General features: G+C 44.1%; 1 protein-coding gene across 2 annotated transcripts in view; it reads right to left on the bottom strand.

Annotated features, from left to right (window-relative positions):
• Window positions 1-2,957: 2,957 nt before the first annotated feature.
• ERP44 (endoplasmic reticulum protein 44) overlaps window positions 2,958-19,837 on the bottom strand; it is a 1,253,443-nt gene continuing 1,236,563 nt past the window's right edge. For both annotated transcript variants that reach the window (XM_069219628.1, XM_069219627.1), the window contains one exon: window positions 2,958-3,745. In XM_069219628.1, the coding sequence (XP_069075729.1) occupies window positions 3,641-3,745 (105 nt within the window). In that variant the 3' untranslated portion in view covers window positions 2,958-3,640. The remainder of the gene's footprint in view (window positions 3,746-19,837) is intronic.

Below are 19,837 nucleotides of genomic sequence, written 5' to 3' on the forward strand. Positions count from 1 at the left end.
TCTGCACAGGAAAGAAGAAGGAATATCTCTTGGAGTGAAGTAGTGACTCCCCTGCATCTGCAGGCACCAACAGCAATGACGACGACCGGCTGCGTGGATCCCCTCTTCTGCTGAGCTGCATGGATCCTGCAACAGGAGTAGTCAGAAGTGGTCCAGACAGTCCTCTCTACCAGCTGTCCAACTTGGGTGGAGGTAAGCTCCATTTGCACCTTCTGTGTAGTCATCCTGTGGGACTCCTGTGCGTCCTGCCTGTGCTTCTGTGGGCTCTTTGGCCTTGCTGGTCCCCGACAGCACCACTTTCCACCAATCGTGAGTTTTGCCTGTGCCAATGATTGTTAGTGGGATCGGGACACGCAAACCCGACCGCAGTGTTCCTTCCGGTGTGGGACGTCACTTGCATCCTCGAGGAACTTGACTCCGACTCCAGGGCTGCAGTGCTGACTTCCCTTCTTCACCGTCAACCAACTCCTGCAATCCTCAGTTCGTTGGGTAGCTCCTCCTGCGCCCCACTGGACTGTGCTGTCTTCTGGACTTGGTCCTTGTTTCCATAGTTCTTCCTCTCCAGGAATCCACTGTTAGTTTCTTGCAGTCATCCCTGGGTTTTGCAATCCTCTTCTTTTCTTCTAAGTGGGTGTTCTGGGGAAATCCTAGTAATTTACTCCTTCTTTCCTGGTTGCTGGGGGTTTTGTGGTACTTACCTTTGTGCTTTCCTGGCACCCCCAGCGACCCTCTACAGAATCCACTTACCTGGGTGGGGGTGACATTCTTGCATTCCATTTTATTAGTATATGGTTTGCGCTCCCCCTAGGTCCACTATTCTCTATTGTGTTTTACACTATTTTCTAACTATTCTTATGCCTATTTCCGACAACTAGTGTATATATCTGCTGTATTACTTACCTCCTAAGGGAGTATTGCCTGTATAGTAATTTTGGTGTTGTGTTACCCTAATAAAGTACCTTTATTTTTGTACAACTGAGTGTATTCTTTCATGTGTGTAAGTGCTGTGTGACTACAGTGGTATTGCATGAGCTTTGCATGTCTCCTAGATAAGCCTTGGCTGCTCATCCATAGCTACCTCTAGAGAGCCTGGCATCTAGAAACTGCCTACATTTCACTAATATGGGATACCTGAGCCTGGTATAAGGTTAGGTACTCACTACACACCAGGCCATCTTCCTACACCCTATATCTAATGTGGCCAAAATGCAGAAAAATCCAACTGGCCATATTCGTGCAATGCGAAATACATAAGTCTAAGTAAACTGCACTGGATTTCAAGCCTGTTTTAGGACCCCCCTTGTTTTTTTGTACCCCTTTGACCAAACACCGTAAAAGTTTTAGTACTTCGACAATGAAATGGGGGCAGCAGGTCTGCAAAGTTTCATGGACATTCGTCAAACAGGTCAGGTGCAAAGGTATTAACTAACCAAAAAAAAAAAAAAATCCCAGTTCCAACAGATGGAAAGTTTGCTCACCATATCAGACTATCAATTCCTGTTCCAGGGTGTAAATATTTTCTTCTAGAAATGAGATTTCGCTTTCCTGTTTTTTCTGCAATAATGTAGGATATTGCCTGCCCGTGAAGGACAGATGTAAATGCTTCTCATAATCAGATTGCTGAGGAGACCAATCTGAGGTTTGTCTCCAAGTCAAATCGTTCCCCCCCTCTAAAGAAATCAGTGAAGTCTTGACAGTGGTGGCTGGTGACTGAAAGCAGTGGTGAGGCACAAATACAAGACGGAATTGCCTCACTACCCACGTATTCCCATTCACATAATCACCCACTGCCTTTGGTCACCTACCCATTTACTCATCCACATTGTCATCCACTGCCATTCACACAACTCTTATACACAGACACACACATTTTCTCAGCCACTCAGTCAAGCCCTGCAAACACATTCAAACAAACACACATTGCCTCATCCATCCAGTATCCAGCAGTTTCAGTGATAAAAGCTAGGCTATTTGAGCTGCAGATTACATGTTTAATATGACATATCAGGTCATTAGTCTGCAGAAGAAATAAAACGAGCATAACTAGACATGATAAATTACTGGAACCATTACTGCCTTTGAGAGACAAAATCACCTACAGAGGTAGTCTGGGGCTCCTGGCACCAACTCAAAATCCTGGTTGGGTCCACAGCAGGTCAGGAAAAATTATGTCTACAGCGATGGGCACCTCACACAATAGGTCATCTGTTGGATGTAGTCTGGAGCAGCATCTTTCCCTCCTCAAAGTACCAGGTAGGACCACTGCCAGGCAAACAATAGGTACATGTGGCCCGGGGGATATCCTCGGTCTCTTGCTTCACTGAATTCTCTCCCCTCATTTTCCGTCAGGAGGGAGCAAGATTCTCAGCTCCCCGGTAGGCTTGAGCCACCGGGACCACCCAAGCCCAATGTTCAAGGTCAACTCTCTAGTTGGTGAAGACCAGCTCTGGATCTCCAGTGCAGAAGCAGTCAGGTACACAGTTCTGGAGGAACTTTTCTGATTCCCACTCCAGAGGATCGCCTCTTTCAGGTCTCAGTAACAAGGTTTGTCAGGGAGAACCCTGCTGCCCTGAAATCACCACAGGATCAACACTCGGGCCTTACCCAGCCTACCACGTAGTGCTGCTCACACCAGGGTCGCAAGCTGATGAGGCCAACTCTGGATCTCGGATGCTGCGGACCCCGCATGCCCAGTCTCCCAAATTGATTAGGTGTTTCCCTCTGCAGTGTCTTAGAAGGGAAAGATGCTGAACGTTACACCGTAAAGAGTGGATTAATTAGTGTAGCCAAATCAGTTTGTATTCACTGGGGAACACTGTAGTACATGGAACATGAAGGCAGTATGAAGGTCTGAATTGTTTAACTGCACATAAAGCAAAGGTGATCTTAGACTTGGCACAAACCACTTTTCAAGTTTTAAATGTATTAAAGCAATACGAATAGGAATTGATGATTGGTTGTTCTTAAAAAGTGAGTTTTATTTCTGGCTGCCGTTTTGCTCTTTAATAAATACAATAGATGTAAACAGATTTCTGCCCTTATGGTCAGCTTAGGTTGTGAACTACTGAAAGAGTTAAAGAATGTTAATATTCATGGAAAATGTAGGAAGTCCCAGTATGGAAAGTTTCACTTTTGTGACAATACAAGTGAACCATACAAATGTTCTGTACGATGTTAATTTATTCCTTCCTCAGTATCTAGAATGTATCTTTCCTAATGTTTATAAATGTAACAATAAAGTAAGTACCATAACATGCAGAGAAAATTAACTCACATACTATCAGACACCATTAAAAACATCCAAACATCCTATTTATTAGGGCAGTGCAAGTCAACAGCATTTAACTGATAATGAGACCTTAAATTAGCTTCTCAACAGTACAAACATGAATGTGAAAGGTCCACAGGACTTGTATACCTTTTCTACTTAATTAGATCAGGGAACGTCTTTAAAAGAGGCTGTACAATATAACCTACCCAAAACAAATGTATTTACAAGTTTTGGAACCAAATAAAATAAATCATTTTTGTTTCTCCAAAAGAAAGAAAAATGTACAGAATTATGAAAATATAAGTTTGCTTTAATATTCCCCACACAAATTGTTGCTGCTGTTTGGAAGCTTGCACAGTGGATAGGTGTTTAAAGTTCATCTTTTTCTCTTTTCAATATTGTATATCTATATTCACTTGGTGCTAATTTCTGGAATGAACTTTCCGGAGGACTGCTTGCAAGATCTTCACCTTCCTGTAAAGAAAAAGGGATGTTTTATTAATTTGTATGACTGGCTTGTGATATGCTAATTTTTATGTATTGCTTTTTCTATTGAAAACATTCTCTATTATGCACATCAAATATATGTATGGATGGGCTAATAAACACTTGGGTAACTGATCACGATTTGGTGTGTCACATGATGCTGGGATGTCATAAGAGAGACTAAAGGCAAAAGCACAAGGTACTGTTGATAGCTAGGAATTACTCAGTTATGGAAAGAGAGACTCTGGCTACTACATGGGCGATTGAGTATTTTAGGACTTATGAGTGGGGTCGCAAAATAATTCTTCATACAGACCATAAACCGTTAATAAGAGTATTACTGCCGGGAGGTATAGGCAAGGTTTCGGCAAGATTGGCTAAGTTGGCAGCACGTCTACAAGAATATCAATTTGAAATTGAGTATATTCAGGGGTGGCATAATGTTAGGTCAGAGTGTTCCGCCTACCACAAGATTGATAAAAAGTAGATAAAGAGGGAGTGCAAGAGTGTATAGAAGAAGGAACAGTGCCAAGTGTTGAGGATATAATGGAGTGTACCCAGGGTATAATATCTCGAGAAGAATGGTGTAGAAGTATGGAAGACGATGCAGTTATGAAGGGAGTGGCTAAACTGATCAATGAAGGAGGGAGAAGAGAGATGGTGGTGAGCGTTCAAATACGTCTGTTTGTGAAGGTGTTGGAAGAGCCGTCGTTAATATCTAATGATAATGTTGTGAGAGGTGACAGATTTATTCCCACTGAGGTCCTAAGACACAAATTGTTGAAGTTAGCACATGAAGGTCATTTAGGCCAAGCTCTAAACAAGAGAAGATTGAGAGAACATTTTTGGTGGCCAGAGCTTGATAGTGACGTGAATTTTTGCGTTGAAAGGGGCATAGACTGTAACGAGGGTGAAAAGAGATTAAAGGTTGGGAGACAAAATAAAAACCTGGAAGAACACTACCGGCTCCTGGTAAAACGTGGCCACTTTATGTATGGACTTTATTGGCCTGTAAGGAGGAATTACTCTGGACTTGAGATGTGCGCTAGTTATGGTGGATGTCCATTCGAGATGGTTGACAGTAAAATATTTGAGGGCGATCACTACCAGTAATACCATCAGAGCAATGAAAGAAATATTTTTGGAGGAAGGGTGTCCTGCAAAGGTGATTACGGACAATGGGACACAATTATTATCCATCAAGATGGAAAGTTTAAAAAAAAAAAAACTTGTGGGATATGCCATTCCCGCACTTCCTTGTACAATCCACAGGTTAATGGTATAGTAGAGAGGTGTAACGGCATAGCGAAAGGTATCATTCAGATGGCTTTAAATAGTGGCAAAAATGTATGTGACATTGTGAATAATTTAGTTTGGGCATATCGAACTACTGAAAATGCGGGGACAGATAAAATACCCTTCAAGGTAATGAGAGGCAGGAAGGCAGGCACAAAAATGAATCCCTCATGGATGTCTACATTATTAGAGAAGAGAGGGGTAATCAAAGATAAAGGTGAAGCGCCCATCTCAAATTTTGAAGGAGCGTTAAGGAAGGGAGATTTTGTGAAAATAAGATCTGGGCGAGTCAGAGGGGGTCTTACGAAATTCCGTGGACTGTACAAGGTGAAGGACGTACATGATTTTCATGTCATCTTGGAGAATGGTCAAGGATGGAACAAGAGGAGAGCTGCCTTTTACAGTAGAGGGAATAAAGAGAGAGATGTTAACATGGACGGTGGGGGTGGTGAGAGCTGTAACAGTTTTTATTACTCATGTCTGATGAGGAGCTGCTGAATGCTAATCAGGTTTCAAGGGAGAGTAGTCATCATACACCGGAAACCAGGTGTGATACTCAAACGTGAGGGTTGATTTCAAAATGTCGTAAAATTCCAAGTTATTTGCAAGATTATATTATGTAATCTCTTATTATACATTGTCTGTTAGCCTATATTCTTACTTTTCATTGTTCCTATCTATTTTGTTTTAAATGTTATATAGTTTGTTTTTCTTTATATAGAGGGAGTGGATATGTTGTGTTCATGGAATTGTTGCCACACAACACATGCTGATGATTCCATGTCGAGAACGTCGAGTCGATGGTTCCGTGGCGGCAGTTACTTGACGGCTGACAGAGAACCAGAGGCTGGCGAGGGAGCTCCTTGATTTCTGTGTTTGCAGTATCTTTCAATAAATGCTACGTCTCAAGTGCACCGGCTTATGGCACATTATTGTTCACAGCAATACTCTATCTACCCAAAGATTCCTCAAGTTAAAATATCACCCACACGCCAGACTGGGAGAATTTTATAGCAGAACAACTGCGCCTTGATAGGGGGCACCATGTGGTGCAACACTGACCCCATACCACCTCAGAAGTGTTGGAGTTGAGCCTCATATAAGCGCCACCCCTTGCGCATTGCTGTCAGTTTCTTGTCTGTTCCCTTTCTGAGCCTTCAGCCATGAAGTGAATAATTGTTGGTGAAAGTGTATTGAGTACTAACCTGTGACCTTATGTTTAAAAGCTAATAATCCACAGAATGGGAGATGGAAGGGCTCTGAGGACTCTGCGGTTAGAGTATCTATTAGAAAAAGCATTACTGAAGGTACGTAAATTCTTCTTCTGGTGAATACTTCTAGCTGCAATTCCTCACATAAGAACAGATGCCAAAACAGTACCTCTCCATTTAGAGAAACTGTGGAGTGGATTCAAAACAAATGGTCTTGAAGAACTGAGCAGGCAGTGTGCTTTCTGCCAGACTTGGCTGTCATTGCAATAGTGCTTTGCGAAAGTATGCACGGATGCCCACATTACAGCCAGGTAGAAATTAATTACATGCACGCCTCGCACCAGTACAGTGGTAGTGGCCTTAGCCCTGCTGAAATGGGCTCTCAGACCATCTGGAGGCTGCTTCTTGGACAGTGTGTAGCAGATAGTCACACAAAATTTGCTCCTGCAAACGTCACGTAAAGTTGAAGGTCTGCTTGGTGGTGCTTGGTATGATCAATGTAAAAACTTGAAATCCGTTTGGGGTCCAACAGAAGGAACATCTCCTGCTTGAGAGGGTGCAAAGAATGCAAGTATAATGTGCGACTGCCAAACATGAAAGGGGGGTCACAACATTTGACAAGAAGGTTGCCCGAGTCCTCAGCACCAATCTGTCAGTTAAAAAAAAGGTGGTGCAGGGCAGTTGCACTGAAGAACAAATGATTTACATTCGGTAATGCTTTATCTAATAGAGACTGTATCTAACAGCAGATCCGCTAAATTAGAATAATCCCCAGGCACCAGATTATATCTGGAAACTTTTCAAGCACTACCTCTGCACACCTGTAGGAGGTGTTGCTCGACTCCATGTGGCGATGCCCAAACCATAAGTGACATGTGCGGTGCCAATATAAGCAACACCACAGCACACTATCAGTTACTTTTTACAACTTTCCTATGCCGGAAGTGTGGAGCTGCAAAGGTTGCTGATGTACCAGTGTGCAGACACTAAAGACCTTTGAAAGTTTACCCTATATGGAGAAATCTGTCTGCAGAGTGGCTAGGATGGGAGGATCAGTAAGGAATCTGCAGCTGGAGTCTCTTCCAAATAAGAAGTTATCAAAGGTAAGTATATTGTTCATCTGACAGAGAATTCTAGTCACAGATTCCTTACCTTAGAACAGATACCTACCCAATACCACTCTGGAGGTGGGTCTGCAAACCATTTTAGACCAGGAAGTCCTGGACGATCGAAAGAGAAAAGTGCCTGTCACAACAGACCTGATTGACCAGGCAGTTGTGCTTGGTAAAAGTGCGGAGAAACTCATGTTGCAGTCTGACAGAGGTCCAGGACAGAGACTATTGATCTAACGATGGTTGCAACCTTAAATCTGGTGGAATTACAGCACAAGTCCTCAGGGGGTTGCTTCTTAGCCAATGCGTAGCAGATTTTAATGAAGAGCACAAACCATTATGAGGGGATCTGTTTCTGCAGGCCTTTCATTTCTTTGCCCCAACAAACCCAATGAACAGTTGATTGTCCACTCGGAACTCTAGTACAATCAATGTAGAACTAAATAGTCTTCTTGGGTCCAGGCGGTGCGAGTCTCTCAACCACTGTAGAGGGGTGAGGTGAAGCAAAGAAAGTAGGCAATGTGAAGGACTGACCTATGTGAAAAGGTGTTACTACTTTTGGTAGTAAAGAGGCACTAGTTCTTAAAACAAGTTTGTATGGGTAGGAAATTGTGTAAGGAGGGTGAGCAGTAAGTGCTTGCAAATCACCAACCCCAATGGCAGACGTAATGGCCACTAGAAAGGCTGCTTTTATGGTCAGAAACGAATGGGGCAATTGCGCAAAGGTTTGAAGAGTGTACACATCAAGAAAGTTAAAACCATCTACACACAGTATCACTGTATGCTGATGACCTCTTGTTATATTTTAGCGTTGTCACGCAGGTCCCCCCGGTAGTCGGGACCATACTACAGCAATTTGCCTCACTTTCTGGGTTAGGGGTTAATTGGACAAAGTCTTGCCTTTTTCCTTTCGATCCTACACTCCCAAACCCACTGCTGCACCTCTCTGGAGTTAACGTTCCTTGGCAACCATACACGTTTAGATATTTAGGCATTCATATCTACCACCGCAGAGAGGGCTTGTTTGACTGTAATCTTAAGAGGGCAGTGACCTCCATTAGATCTCAGATGGCCTTTTGGCAAAACGCTGCCACTATCTGTGGCAGGCAGGATTGCCCTTTTGAAGATGATTGTACTACCAAGACTGTTATACTACTTCTCCAACCTCCCCTACTACATACTGGTCAGCTTCTTTAGGGACCTGGAACCCAAGCTGAGAGAATTTATTTGGAATAAAGGGTGCTGCAGAGTTGCGCTTAAGAAACTTTATATGCCACTAGAGCAGGGTGGTCTTTCGGTGCCTAATCTGGAACATTATTTGGCATCCCAGCTCCAGTGGGTGTCCAGATGGCTGGAGGGACTTCATCTCCCAGACACGGCAACTACTGCAGGACCCTGGTCCCTTACACGGGTGACGCACTTGTTCCACCCACTCACACGCTCGGTGCCACCGGAGCAGATTTTCCTCAAGGTGGCCTACAGCTGCTACTGCAGGTCCCTGCGTCTCACGAGGGGAACTGTCCCGTTCGCCCTAGCCCTACTGGGAACGCCTCGTGGCTATGAGGTCACGTCTGGCACTGAGCTTCGGATGTGGCACGCTGCGGATCTACATACATTGGGTGATCTGTACAATGATGACAAGTTGGTTCCGTTCCCCACTTTGGTCGCAGATGCAGGCCTTCCGGCGGGACAGTTCCTGTTGTATAACTCACTACTGAGCTCTTTATCAGCTGAATGGGGAGACTTAACAACTGCCCTGCCAGCCAACCCATCTACTAATACAATATATACAGGTTATGGGAGGGGTAGGCATCTGATTGGGTGGTTCACCGATGCGCTGCGAACTCACATGGTGCAGGAACTAGGTGCACTGCGTACTGCCTGGGAGAGTGAATTGGCCACTCCCTTCACGGACTCGCAGTGGAAATCTGTTCTCTCTAGCCACACTACTATACCTCGCAATTCCAGGTTTCAGCTTATACAATTCTACATTATACATAGGACATACCTTACGCCAGCGTGCATTAACAGATATTTCCTTCGCTATGATGCATCTTGTCCCCGTTGCAAACATCTCAATGCAGATATAATACACATGCACGTACATATCTACTGGAGAGCCGTGGTCGCTCATTTATCAGCATGCACGACACGCACAATATTGTTCACATGGGAGACCTGCGTACTGGGTTTATTCCCCATAGGCCCGCGTCACAGGGCCACCACAAGATTTTTAGATTTGGGTTTTGTGACAGCCAAGAGGCTGATAACTCACAGATGGAAGTCTGCAGAAGCACCTACTGAGTTGACCTGGAAACAGTCATTTGCGATTTGGTCGTGTGCCGAGGGGGTGGCACTGAAGTGGGAAGATGCACTTGGTCCGCGCAAATAGACAGACAGCCAGACAGATAAACAGACAGCTGGGAGGCGATGTTGGCACACTTACAAAATCCAGACACAGACTCCGATTCAGCAGAGTCGCACTAATATTTAGGTTGGCCCAGCGTTCAAAAAAAAGAAAATGGGGACCCCCTGGTATGGTCATCGGAACGCTTACCGATTGTTGCATTCCCATCCCAAACATGTAAACCAAGGCACGATCGGCACTAGGCCCCTGGAGCTAAAACATGGCTCCCAATACATTAATGCACCTCTACAGCACCGTGGGGATACCACATGCATGAAGGTACAGTCATAATGTCATCAAATACTTAAGAATAAGTTACTCCATTGTTTAAAAATGTTATTGTTTTTATTCGTTGTTAACTCAGGATCAGCATTTCTATATATATATCTCTGTAATTGCATAACTACTCAAGCGTAAAAGCTAAGCGAGAGATAAGTCTATCAGTCTGTGTCTACTCCAGAGACCCAACTATCTTTCATGCGAAAAACTTATACTTAGGCTCAGACGATCTCTCCTGATTGCAAAACGTAATGTATATGTTTAGATACTTCGTCTCTTGCTCTATCTAGTATCACTACACATGCCCCACTCTTTGCAGATAATGGTCACAAATATGCGAAGTGTATATCATATATGAACAACTGTTGTATAAATGTTATTATAGAATCAAACACTTATGGTATAATTGAAATAACAATAAAAAGATTCCTGAAAAAAATCAAGAAAGTTAAAACCATGCTCCAATGGGGCATGATGGAGGCTTTGAAGGGAACTTATGCAGAAGTCCTTAGAGAAAAGGAGACACAACTGGTGCCTTAAACAGGGAGGGCTGAACTGGCAACCTCATTAATCCTGATATGGCTGAAATATACCCTCTAACTGTGCCCAGAGCAGAGAAAAGCTGTGCCAGGCTAAGGACAGAACCAACAACAGAGACTCAGACATGGGTGCAGTAAGGGGATCAACCTGTTTAGATGCACACTAAGCCACAAATTTGTCCCAACAGAAGGCATATACTGTTTTGGACAAAGAATGCCTGGCAGCCAGAATGACTTAACAGACCTCAGGAGGAAGGTTATAAACTGTCAACTGCCCCCGCTCGATCTCCATGCATGAAGACGAAGCGTGCACAGGTTCAGGTGCAGGGCCCTTCCTTGCTGCTGACAGTGGATTATCCTGAGGAGGCAGCCTGATCAGAGGACTGATGCTCATGCTCAGGAGTTTGAGACAACATACTCGTTGTGCCCACTCTGGAGCTACAAGAATGAATTGGGCCCGGCTGTTCCTGATCTTGAAAACTCTGGGCAGGAGTGGCATTGGCGGAAAGGCATACATGAAGTTGTAGCTCCTTTCAAGATTGAAGCATCTTCGAGAGAGTCTCACCTTGGAAAATCCAGCACTCATTGTCAGCGGTGGCGAGCAGATCTAACCAAGGTTCTCCCAATTCTGTGGGGAGACCTTGCACAATCTCTAGATTGAGATATCATTCCTGATCTGCTAGGCATCTATGGCTTAGTTTGTCTGCTCTGGTGATCAGAAAGCCTGCCAAACTGAACCGCCAAGGAAATGCCATTACGTTTCTGACATGTCCAGAGACGCAGGGCCTCTTGACACTGTCCACTACCCCATCCCCCACTGTTTATTGTAATACCACGTGGCAGTGGGTTTATCCATAGGAGGATGAACTAGCCTTCTCTTGATAGCAAGAAGAAAGGCTTTCAATGCCAGTCGATCACTCTCAGCTCCAGCAAGCTGATGTGGAGCTGAGACTCCACCAGAGACCAGAGTCCTCCGATTTCCACCTCTCCCAGATGGCCACCACAGCCCAGGAGTGATGCATCTGTCACTACAGTCAGCTCTAGTTGGGGAAGGGAGAAGGAGTCTGCAGCTGACTCAATCGTGGCTCATAAACCACCACTCCGATTCTTTTGTAGTGCCCTCTGATATCTGGACCAGGTCGGAGAGATTCCCCTGTTGCAGAGCCCAGGAGAAGTTCAGGGCCCACTGCAGAGCCTGAATATGCCAATGGGCATGTTACCAGCAGGATGAAAGATCGAGACCAGAAGACCCACCAACCTCAGAGTCCGTCTCACTGAAATCCAGGATACTGGCTTAAACATTGGAATCATAGTCCAAATATCCTGAACTCGCCGTTCAGGAGGTAAGGCCCGAAACTGCATTTTATCCAGAACAGCTCTGATGAAAGGGCGCGTCTGAAAGGGAATTAGGTGCGACTTTGCCACATTTATAGTGAACCCCAATGAATGCAGGAGGTCTGCCGTAATCTGAAGTTGGGAGACAAGTACCTGGTGCAAGCCTGCTTTTAACAGTCAGACATTGAGATAAGAGAAGACTGGAGCCCCTGATCTTCACAAGTATGCTGCAACCACCACTATCAACTTGGTGAACACCAGAGGGGCACTGGTAAGGCTAAAAAGGAGCAGAGAAAACTGATAATGCTTGTGGCCCACCATGAACCACAGGTAGCTCCTGTGGGCAGGTAGGATAGGAAGAAATTTAGAGGATGCAGGTCTAAGACAAGGCAGAATCGTCCATTTATTTTCTGGGTACCAGAAAGTAGCAGGAATAGCAACTATGACCTACTTCTGATGCCAGCACTCTCTTGGTGGCTCCTTTAGCCAAAAAAAGCTTGTAATTCCTGACGAGCCAGGAGAGGTGGACCTCAGTCAGCTGGTTTGAGGATGGTGGTATGGGTCTCAGTGGTTTCTAGAAAGAGGGCTGGAGGAACCCCGCTGATCTATCTGAAGTACCCACTTTTCCAATGTTTTGGACTATCAGTGGGGCAGGTGATGTTGCGTCCTGCCACCAACTGAGTGCCTGTGATGTTTCGGGGGCAAACTAAATAGGTTTGGAGTCTGCGCTGGAGGGTGAGTGGGGGCAGACTGGGGTGACCTCTGGCTGGGTTGCCCAACAAGGCTTGTGTGAGCCCGGTCCACGGCCACCAAACCACTGGGAAGTTCGGGGCCATGGTTGCCGGGTGTGACTGGATGCGGCTGGTAGCCTTTACCGTTGCATAGGAAGATCCGACATGCAAAATAGGGTAGGCGTGTAGCCGTAGGGCCTCGCAGTGGCTCGGCTGTCCTTAATGCCACAGAGAGTAGTTGAAGGTCTATTATCTAGGCCCTTAGCTGTCCTCAGCACCCCAATAACGAAGGAGGCACATTCCTCCATATTCACACTAGGAGGAGAGATCAGGCCAGCATCTGGTGAGGTGTCCACAACATTGGCATCCACGAGTTCCACATACCATTTATCACAGGCTTCCTTTAGAGGGTTGTAGTCACAATGATCCTCAGATCCTCCCCAATCATACTCCTCTTCAGGGCTGTTTAAAAAAAAAAAAAAAGGAAAGGAGGCAGTCACTCTGACTTGGAAGGCCGAGGCCGGGCCAGTAAGGGATTTAGTGTCAGGCGACGCCAGTGAAGCTCTGTATCTGAGTCGGTTATGGTGGGAGGGTCGGCAGCAGGAATAACGTCACTGGAATGGGCTCTGGGGAAGTCACAGTCTTGAGATCAGAACTGTTTTTGATTTGAGGGGCCCAATTGGCCTGGAGGGTGGACCCGCCTATAGACATCTAGTGGGGCCAGCCACCGAACCCATGGAGCTGGAAGGCACTCCAGAGGGGTCAGCCCGCCCCAAAAGTATGGTGCATGGCCTTAAAGAACTCAGAGTTAAGAGGGAGTCACTTCGAAAAACTCGTAGAGGAGAAGAGTTCCTATGCCTCATCCAAAGTTTTGGAAAGCGCAGTGAAGTTGAACAACACTTCAACTTGTTCGATTTCTTTGACTTTTTTGCAGGACTTGCATGGTGACCTTAAGCCTGATGACAAGTGCCTGGAACGGCTCAGCGAACAGGCTGAAACCTTCCTCGTGGGACCTGTAGCGTTGTGGAGTCAACTGCAGACGAACAAACAGAAGTTTAGGGAGCACTTCCGAGTGCCTTGGGGTTCATGGCGCAGCAGTCCCCAGAAGCCTTGGAGTCGTGGTCTGGCTCTAAGCAACAATGGCACACCAAATGGGAATTTGACTGGAACCACAGGGCTTAAATACCACCGTTTTCTTAGGGGACATCCATGACACACTGGGAGACCAGTCTCAAAAACAGAATCTGGACAAAATGTTGAAAAAAGTCAGTCAAAGAATGACTGGAAGAAAGAAAAGAACTGATGTCAGCATCACAGACAATGCCAGCACAGAGCCAAAGGACACCACTTGCTGGTACACAGAGGTACCGCTTGAGATGTTTACGGATCTAGTCTGCTGCCTGGGGATTATTTTAAGATAAATAATCTGCAGCTACAAGATTTTTTCAGATACTGCCTGCATTTACATAATAAGCGGACATACTTGCAATGATGACAGTCTTCAAGATCAGGAGACACAGAGAGCAACTATGCATAGGCTTAAAGAGCTTACACAGGGCTTACACATGAAGAATGGTAAAGCCATGTTAAAGTTCTGCTTCATGACAACTGATTGCCCTTTTTGTAATTTTGTAAAATGACATCAGTTGAGCTCGAGCCAATGTCAGTTAAGGGTCTGACATAGTCTTCAGCACTGATCAGCAACTGGAAATAGTGATATCTGGCACTGGTGTGGATGTTGGACTGGAAGTCTGTACCAGAGTCGGTACAGGCTGGGTAATGGGTTCTAAGCAAACAGACTGCCACAGGGAAGGACCCTCCATTGGTAATCCGACTGAAGGCCCTCACAGTTCCATGGGGCATAGAGGCGCGCCACAGGAAGTCAGAAGGTTTTTCAGAATGGTCTCATTGAAAGCTTCTTTCTACTGCAGGGTTGACGGTGGGGTGGGTAACTCAGGGAGTATCAGGTCCAACTAAGGAACCAGTTCCCTGGCTGGTGACCTAGATGGAGTGTGACACATCCTGACACTATTAAGCCTTCTCTTTGGAGTGCGAAATGGTGTTGAATCCCACTTCCCTTTCTTAACCCTGTGCTTTGACTTGGTCTTACCTGATGATTTCAAGAGAGCAGTGGAGTGGTCACAGGAACTGCTCCGCTACTTGGAGCAACATCTGCATTAAGGTCGCATCTTCTTGTACCCAATGACATACAACTTTGCCTTCCTATCTTGAATTGCCTTTGGGGACTTTTCACATGAATTCATGAGGTTTCCAGGGCCCAGGCAGCAAAGGCGCACATTCTGCAAGTCCATGACTGACATCTGCTTCCTGCAGTCCCAGCATGCCTTCAATCCTGTTTTTGGTGAGAACATTGTTCCCTAGAATACTATTCAAGAGTCATTATTAGGAGACATCAATGACTGACAAGATGGGACCTGAGGTCCATATCTGAGTCTGAGGGTGCAAAAAGAAATTAACTGACATCAGCACATAGGCGCTGCTCTGTCACTTCCAGGATGGTATGGAGTCAACACACGGGAGTACTGCTATAAAATTCTCCTGATCCAGTCTAACACCTGGGTGATATTCTAAGGTGTGGAATCGAGAGTAAGGAATCTGTGGTTAAAAGTATGTAGTAGAAATAACTATTATTCTTAAAGGTTTTTTTGATTTGGGAATCTCCTAGAGTTTTTTAACCTAACTGAAATTATCTTAGTTTGTCGGGACATACCTAGTATTGTCCCCTCCCCCTCATGGTTACTCCGCAATTAGGTCTTTGGTGTCTTTCAATTCAAAGTTGTGAATGTGTAGCCAACAGTAACTCAACAGCAGTTTTTCTTCTCTCAATTTAGGGACACTGATATTCCTAGTTAGAGACTCTTGTCTCCCTTCATGAAGAAGCAAAAAGTGGCTTACTCAATTGCCCATTTTCTACTTGAAGCCTAAACTCAGTGTAAAGTAGAAACCTCACAGCATCATCAACGCTTGTAAATAAATCGCTGTGGTACCAGACTTGTTAAAAAAAATCATACTAATCTCTCCATTAATGAAGTCTGCCTCGGAGCCCAGCGACCCAGACAAGTAAAGGCTAATTTACCACTTACCTGCTACCGGACAATTGCCTTAGAATACTCAACTCACAAAGTAAGATGATCTTTGTCTTTATCTAGATGGATGTAATTAATGCAAACATTCCATCCATAAGGTTTCTGTTTTTCTTAATAAAGATGGTGGCAGTGTCTCACTGATTGAAGAAAACTGAATTATGGTAACTGAACCAACTTGAATTTTGTATACATAGTTGAGTGGGGCCAAGCTAGTGGCAAGCAATCTAGCCCCTACTGCCATGCGTTCACCTCTGAGGTTTCAGAAGTTCCACAATGAACTTCGCTGCTACCAGTCTTACTAATGTGTCTTGGCCAGCCCAGGGCTGCAATGATCGATTACACTTTAGCATCAAGATCCAGATCCAATTCAATTAGGGCGTGATCTGGGTATGTCAGCTGCAGACCTTTTTTATTTATTTGTGATTTAGTAGACACTCCTGGCTTAAAATGAACCTGGATAAACGGAAATTTAAGGTGATGCACAAGAGCAATGTTGTTTGGTATAATAGCTTCTCAATCTTAAACAAGGGGATGGGCAACACCTTCCACAGGCTTTGGCCCTGCAATGTCACTGTCATAATGGACTCCCCAAGATCAACAATAGTATCTCCCTCTTTTTGCTAGCATTAAAGTATGAGATTCTCTGACAAATGCAAAACGCACCAGCACGCTTGATTGTTGGGAGTAGGAAATCTGGTACCTTCGTACTCTGCCTTCGACCTTACACTGGTACCAGATAGAAGAGTGTCAGATTTTGAGGGTTTTGTGCAGTTCTATGTGTATTCTTCTCACGTTTCTTTAAGGGGGAAATCGACATTAATGACTGAGTCCCTTTATTTGAGTCTCTAGCCTTAATTTTCTGTTCATACAGATTCTCAAGGAACAGATTAGGTGGGTACTCTCCTTTTATTTGTCTGATCCCTACTTTGCAGCATTACCATGCTTGTAGAATCTTTCTCTGTAGTTTTAGAAAAAAGAAATTGAGCTGCCATCGCTACCTGAAACAGTTGTGATCAACCAATTGTATTTTAGTTCAGTGTTAGGAAACGCGGTTTACAAAAATTAAATGGAAACAAGGAACAGCTAATGGCCGGATCCCCAAGTCCTGTAATCTTCTGAAGGAAAAACAGATAAGCTATGAAAGCGTTTGTTTGACTACAAATGAAATGAGCAAAATAGCTGGAGCAGGAAGAGGCTAAACCTAGATTCGGAAAGGTGTACTAATGAAGGCAGCACAGGAGATGAATATGATGTAGTGAGTCACATTCCCATTATCAAATGGCAAAGCCAAACAGTTGATAATTATTATTCAATGTGTCTGAATGCACAGATGATGTGCTGAAAAAGATTGTGCTCAAGGTAGAGAAGGGAAGCGGAGATGTATCCTCCATGTATCACAAGGAAATATCATGCCAAGCTGAAGTGAAACTTGAATGTGATCTAGTAAATGACACATTCACAGGAGTCTTTTAGCACCGATTGTTCTGTGCCAACCGTATTATAACCCAAAAAACCCAGCAGAACAGCAAATCATCATAATCTTTACCAATGTAAGTAGTATAGAATACAATTTTATAGGAAGGAAAGTGCATAATTCTGAGCCAATGATTACATAATGCAACACGCACTGGCATAGGACATAGGTATCGCCTTTGGGATATTATAAGTATTTAGCCATGCAGTACATAACATCTGCAGATGGAACATACCATAGCTGGCATTGTGCAACCACTGGTGACCCCCTAGAAGGGTCACCCACACATATCAAGAGTGTTCAAACAGTCAGTGTAATAAGGATATTATGTTGCCATGAATCATTGGCATAACTGCAATAAGGAGATATCAATGAAACATATACAATCATCACGTGAACCCGATAAAAATAAACTTTGTGTTTGTGCATTCCTTCATACACTGGCATTAGACTGCAATGCTCAGAACAGCCCCTAGAGGGCACCACAATAAAAATAGCATTTGGGAGAACCATGGTCAGGTAACCATATAGTCAGGCCCTAGAGGGCATCACCACATGAAATCAGAATGGCCTCAAGTAATGCACTGTAACCATATATTTAGCCCCTAGAGGGCGTAGTGCATTACACACTTTCAGGCCTACTGCAATAATATTAAAAACACAAACTACTGCCAGCTATAAAACAAAAGGGCCAGCCATGACAGAGCTTAGAAAGACACTGAATGGTAGGAGAGGTTATTATTTTGCCCCCCACAACCTTGTGTGGGGACCCAGAGAAGACCTGGACAGAAAGAGTGTGTCATGCTGAACGTTTTGGTGGTGGTCACATTGTCGTATGACCATCACAGCCTGAGTTATGAACAAAAATGTTTTGTAAAAGTAATGCCCTCAAAGCATTATGAGGCAAGTTTCTTTAGTGTAGTGTATATTCTAGTATTGGCTCTCCCACTGTGTCGGGAGAGCCGCGTTGAGGATTTGTCTGTTTTTTCTGTTTAAAAAGTGCCAGTTTGTATATTTTTCAACTGCTAAACTTGTATGCAAGTAGTATGCATGTAAAGCGCTCCTCCAATCGATTTCGCGCTATATAAAACTTCAATAATGAACAAATAAATAAAAAATAACCCCCCCTTCCAGCCTGCAGCCTTTGGGCATAGACACCACAAAGAAACAGCGGCATTCGCAAAAACAAGGAAAAGGAAGAAACAATATATGGCCGCGGAGGCGCAAAAGAGGAACGTAGTGCTCCACACTAAGGTATATAGCAGATCGTGCAATAATCCATGTAACAGGGTCAGTCTCTAAGTCGGTAGCAAAACAGCCTCAAAGTGGGAGAAACAAAGCATTAACCTACGAAACTAAGGGAATTTTGAAAGGCAGGCCAAGGAACGAATGCAAGTAATGGACATGGTTAAAGCCCACAGAACAGATCACAGCATGTCAAGAAAGCAGCACAAAACCGCCGTATGAAGGAATAAATAAATGATAACAGAGAGAAGATGATCTATATTTTTCTTGTTTGCAATGGTTAAAACCTATTTATCAAAAACTGGCGCAATTCGAGGTTTGATCTTTCGCCACGTAAACTATCTGATTCTTTAAAAACTGCACTGTTCTGGTGGGGCCTGAAAGAAGTTTTAGTACAACTCATTTGGTTAACAACAAATGCCCTGAATAATCTCAGTTTAACTCTCAAGAATTAGAACTGTTGTACAAGGACAGTGAGATCAATTTAAGGATTTCAACTCAATTTAACTGCCTCTTCCTCAGGAATGAGATATGGCCTAACGGCCATAGCTTCTGTCTTGGAAACTGGAATCACGTTCGAGCCCCGAGGTCAGCTCAACATCCTGTGACTCTAGGCAAATCACTTAGTCTCCCCGTGCCTTAAAAAACACATATCTGGCTTTGTATAAAGTAATCTGATGCGTCGGTAAAGCACTCATTAATTCCCTTGGGCTAAGTTAGTGCTAGATAAAACTGCAGAAAAATAGAAGACTGAAAAATACTAAGCATGATCTGATTAATAGTTGTCACCTAAATACACTTGTACGTTCATGCAAGCATTAATCACGCTCTACAAATTGGAACCGTTTTAAGGAACTTGGGACATGTTTAATTTGATGAGGGTGTACACTGTACCCTCGAGACTCTAACAGATGGATTTGGAAGGTTAATAAAATTTACATCAACTGGCACTGAGACACCGATAATCTCGACTGGGCATTTTGAAAGCAACTGAATTTTAAGTTATCCCATATTAAACAGAATACTGAAGATAACAGAAAGTGCCCCGTGGACACCACAAGAAAAACATTAATTTTCTCTAAAGAAATCATTTGTCACTTTTCGGTCATGACATTTTATCATAGGATTACTTTCACAGATATCAACCATGTTTACCTCTCTACATGTGCAGAGTGAACCCCAAAGGAGTGTTCTGCCTGTTTTCAGGCCCATCCTTAACATTTACTAACTCCAGTACTGGACATCAGCGAAGGGTCCTTACTACTCAAAGCTTGTGTCTCGATCTTTTTATCTCAAACTGTGCCAATGCTTAAATGCACGAAACAGCTTCCAGCTAGCTGTACA

The sequence above is a fragment of the Pleurodeles waltl genome, chromosome 2_2 (assembly GCF_031143425.1).
Source record: "Pleurodeles waltl isolate 20211129_DDA chromosome 2_2, aPleWal1.hap1.20221129, whole genome shotgun sequence".
NCBI classification, from domain to species: domain Eukaryota; kingdom Metazoa; phylum Chordata; class Amphibia; order Caudata; family Salamandridae; genus Pleurodeles; species Pleurodeles waltl.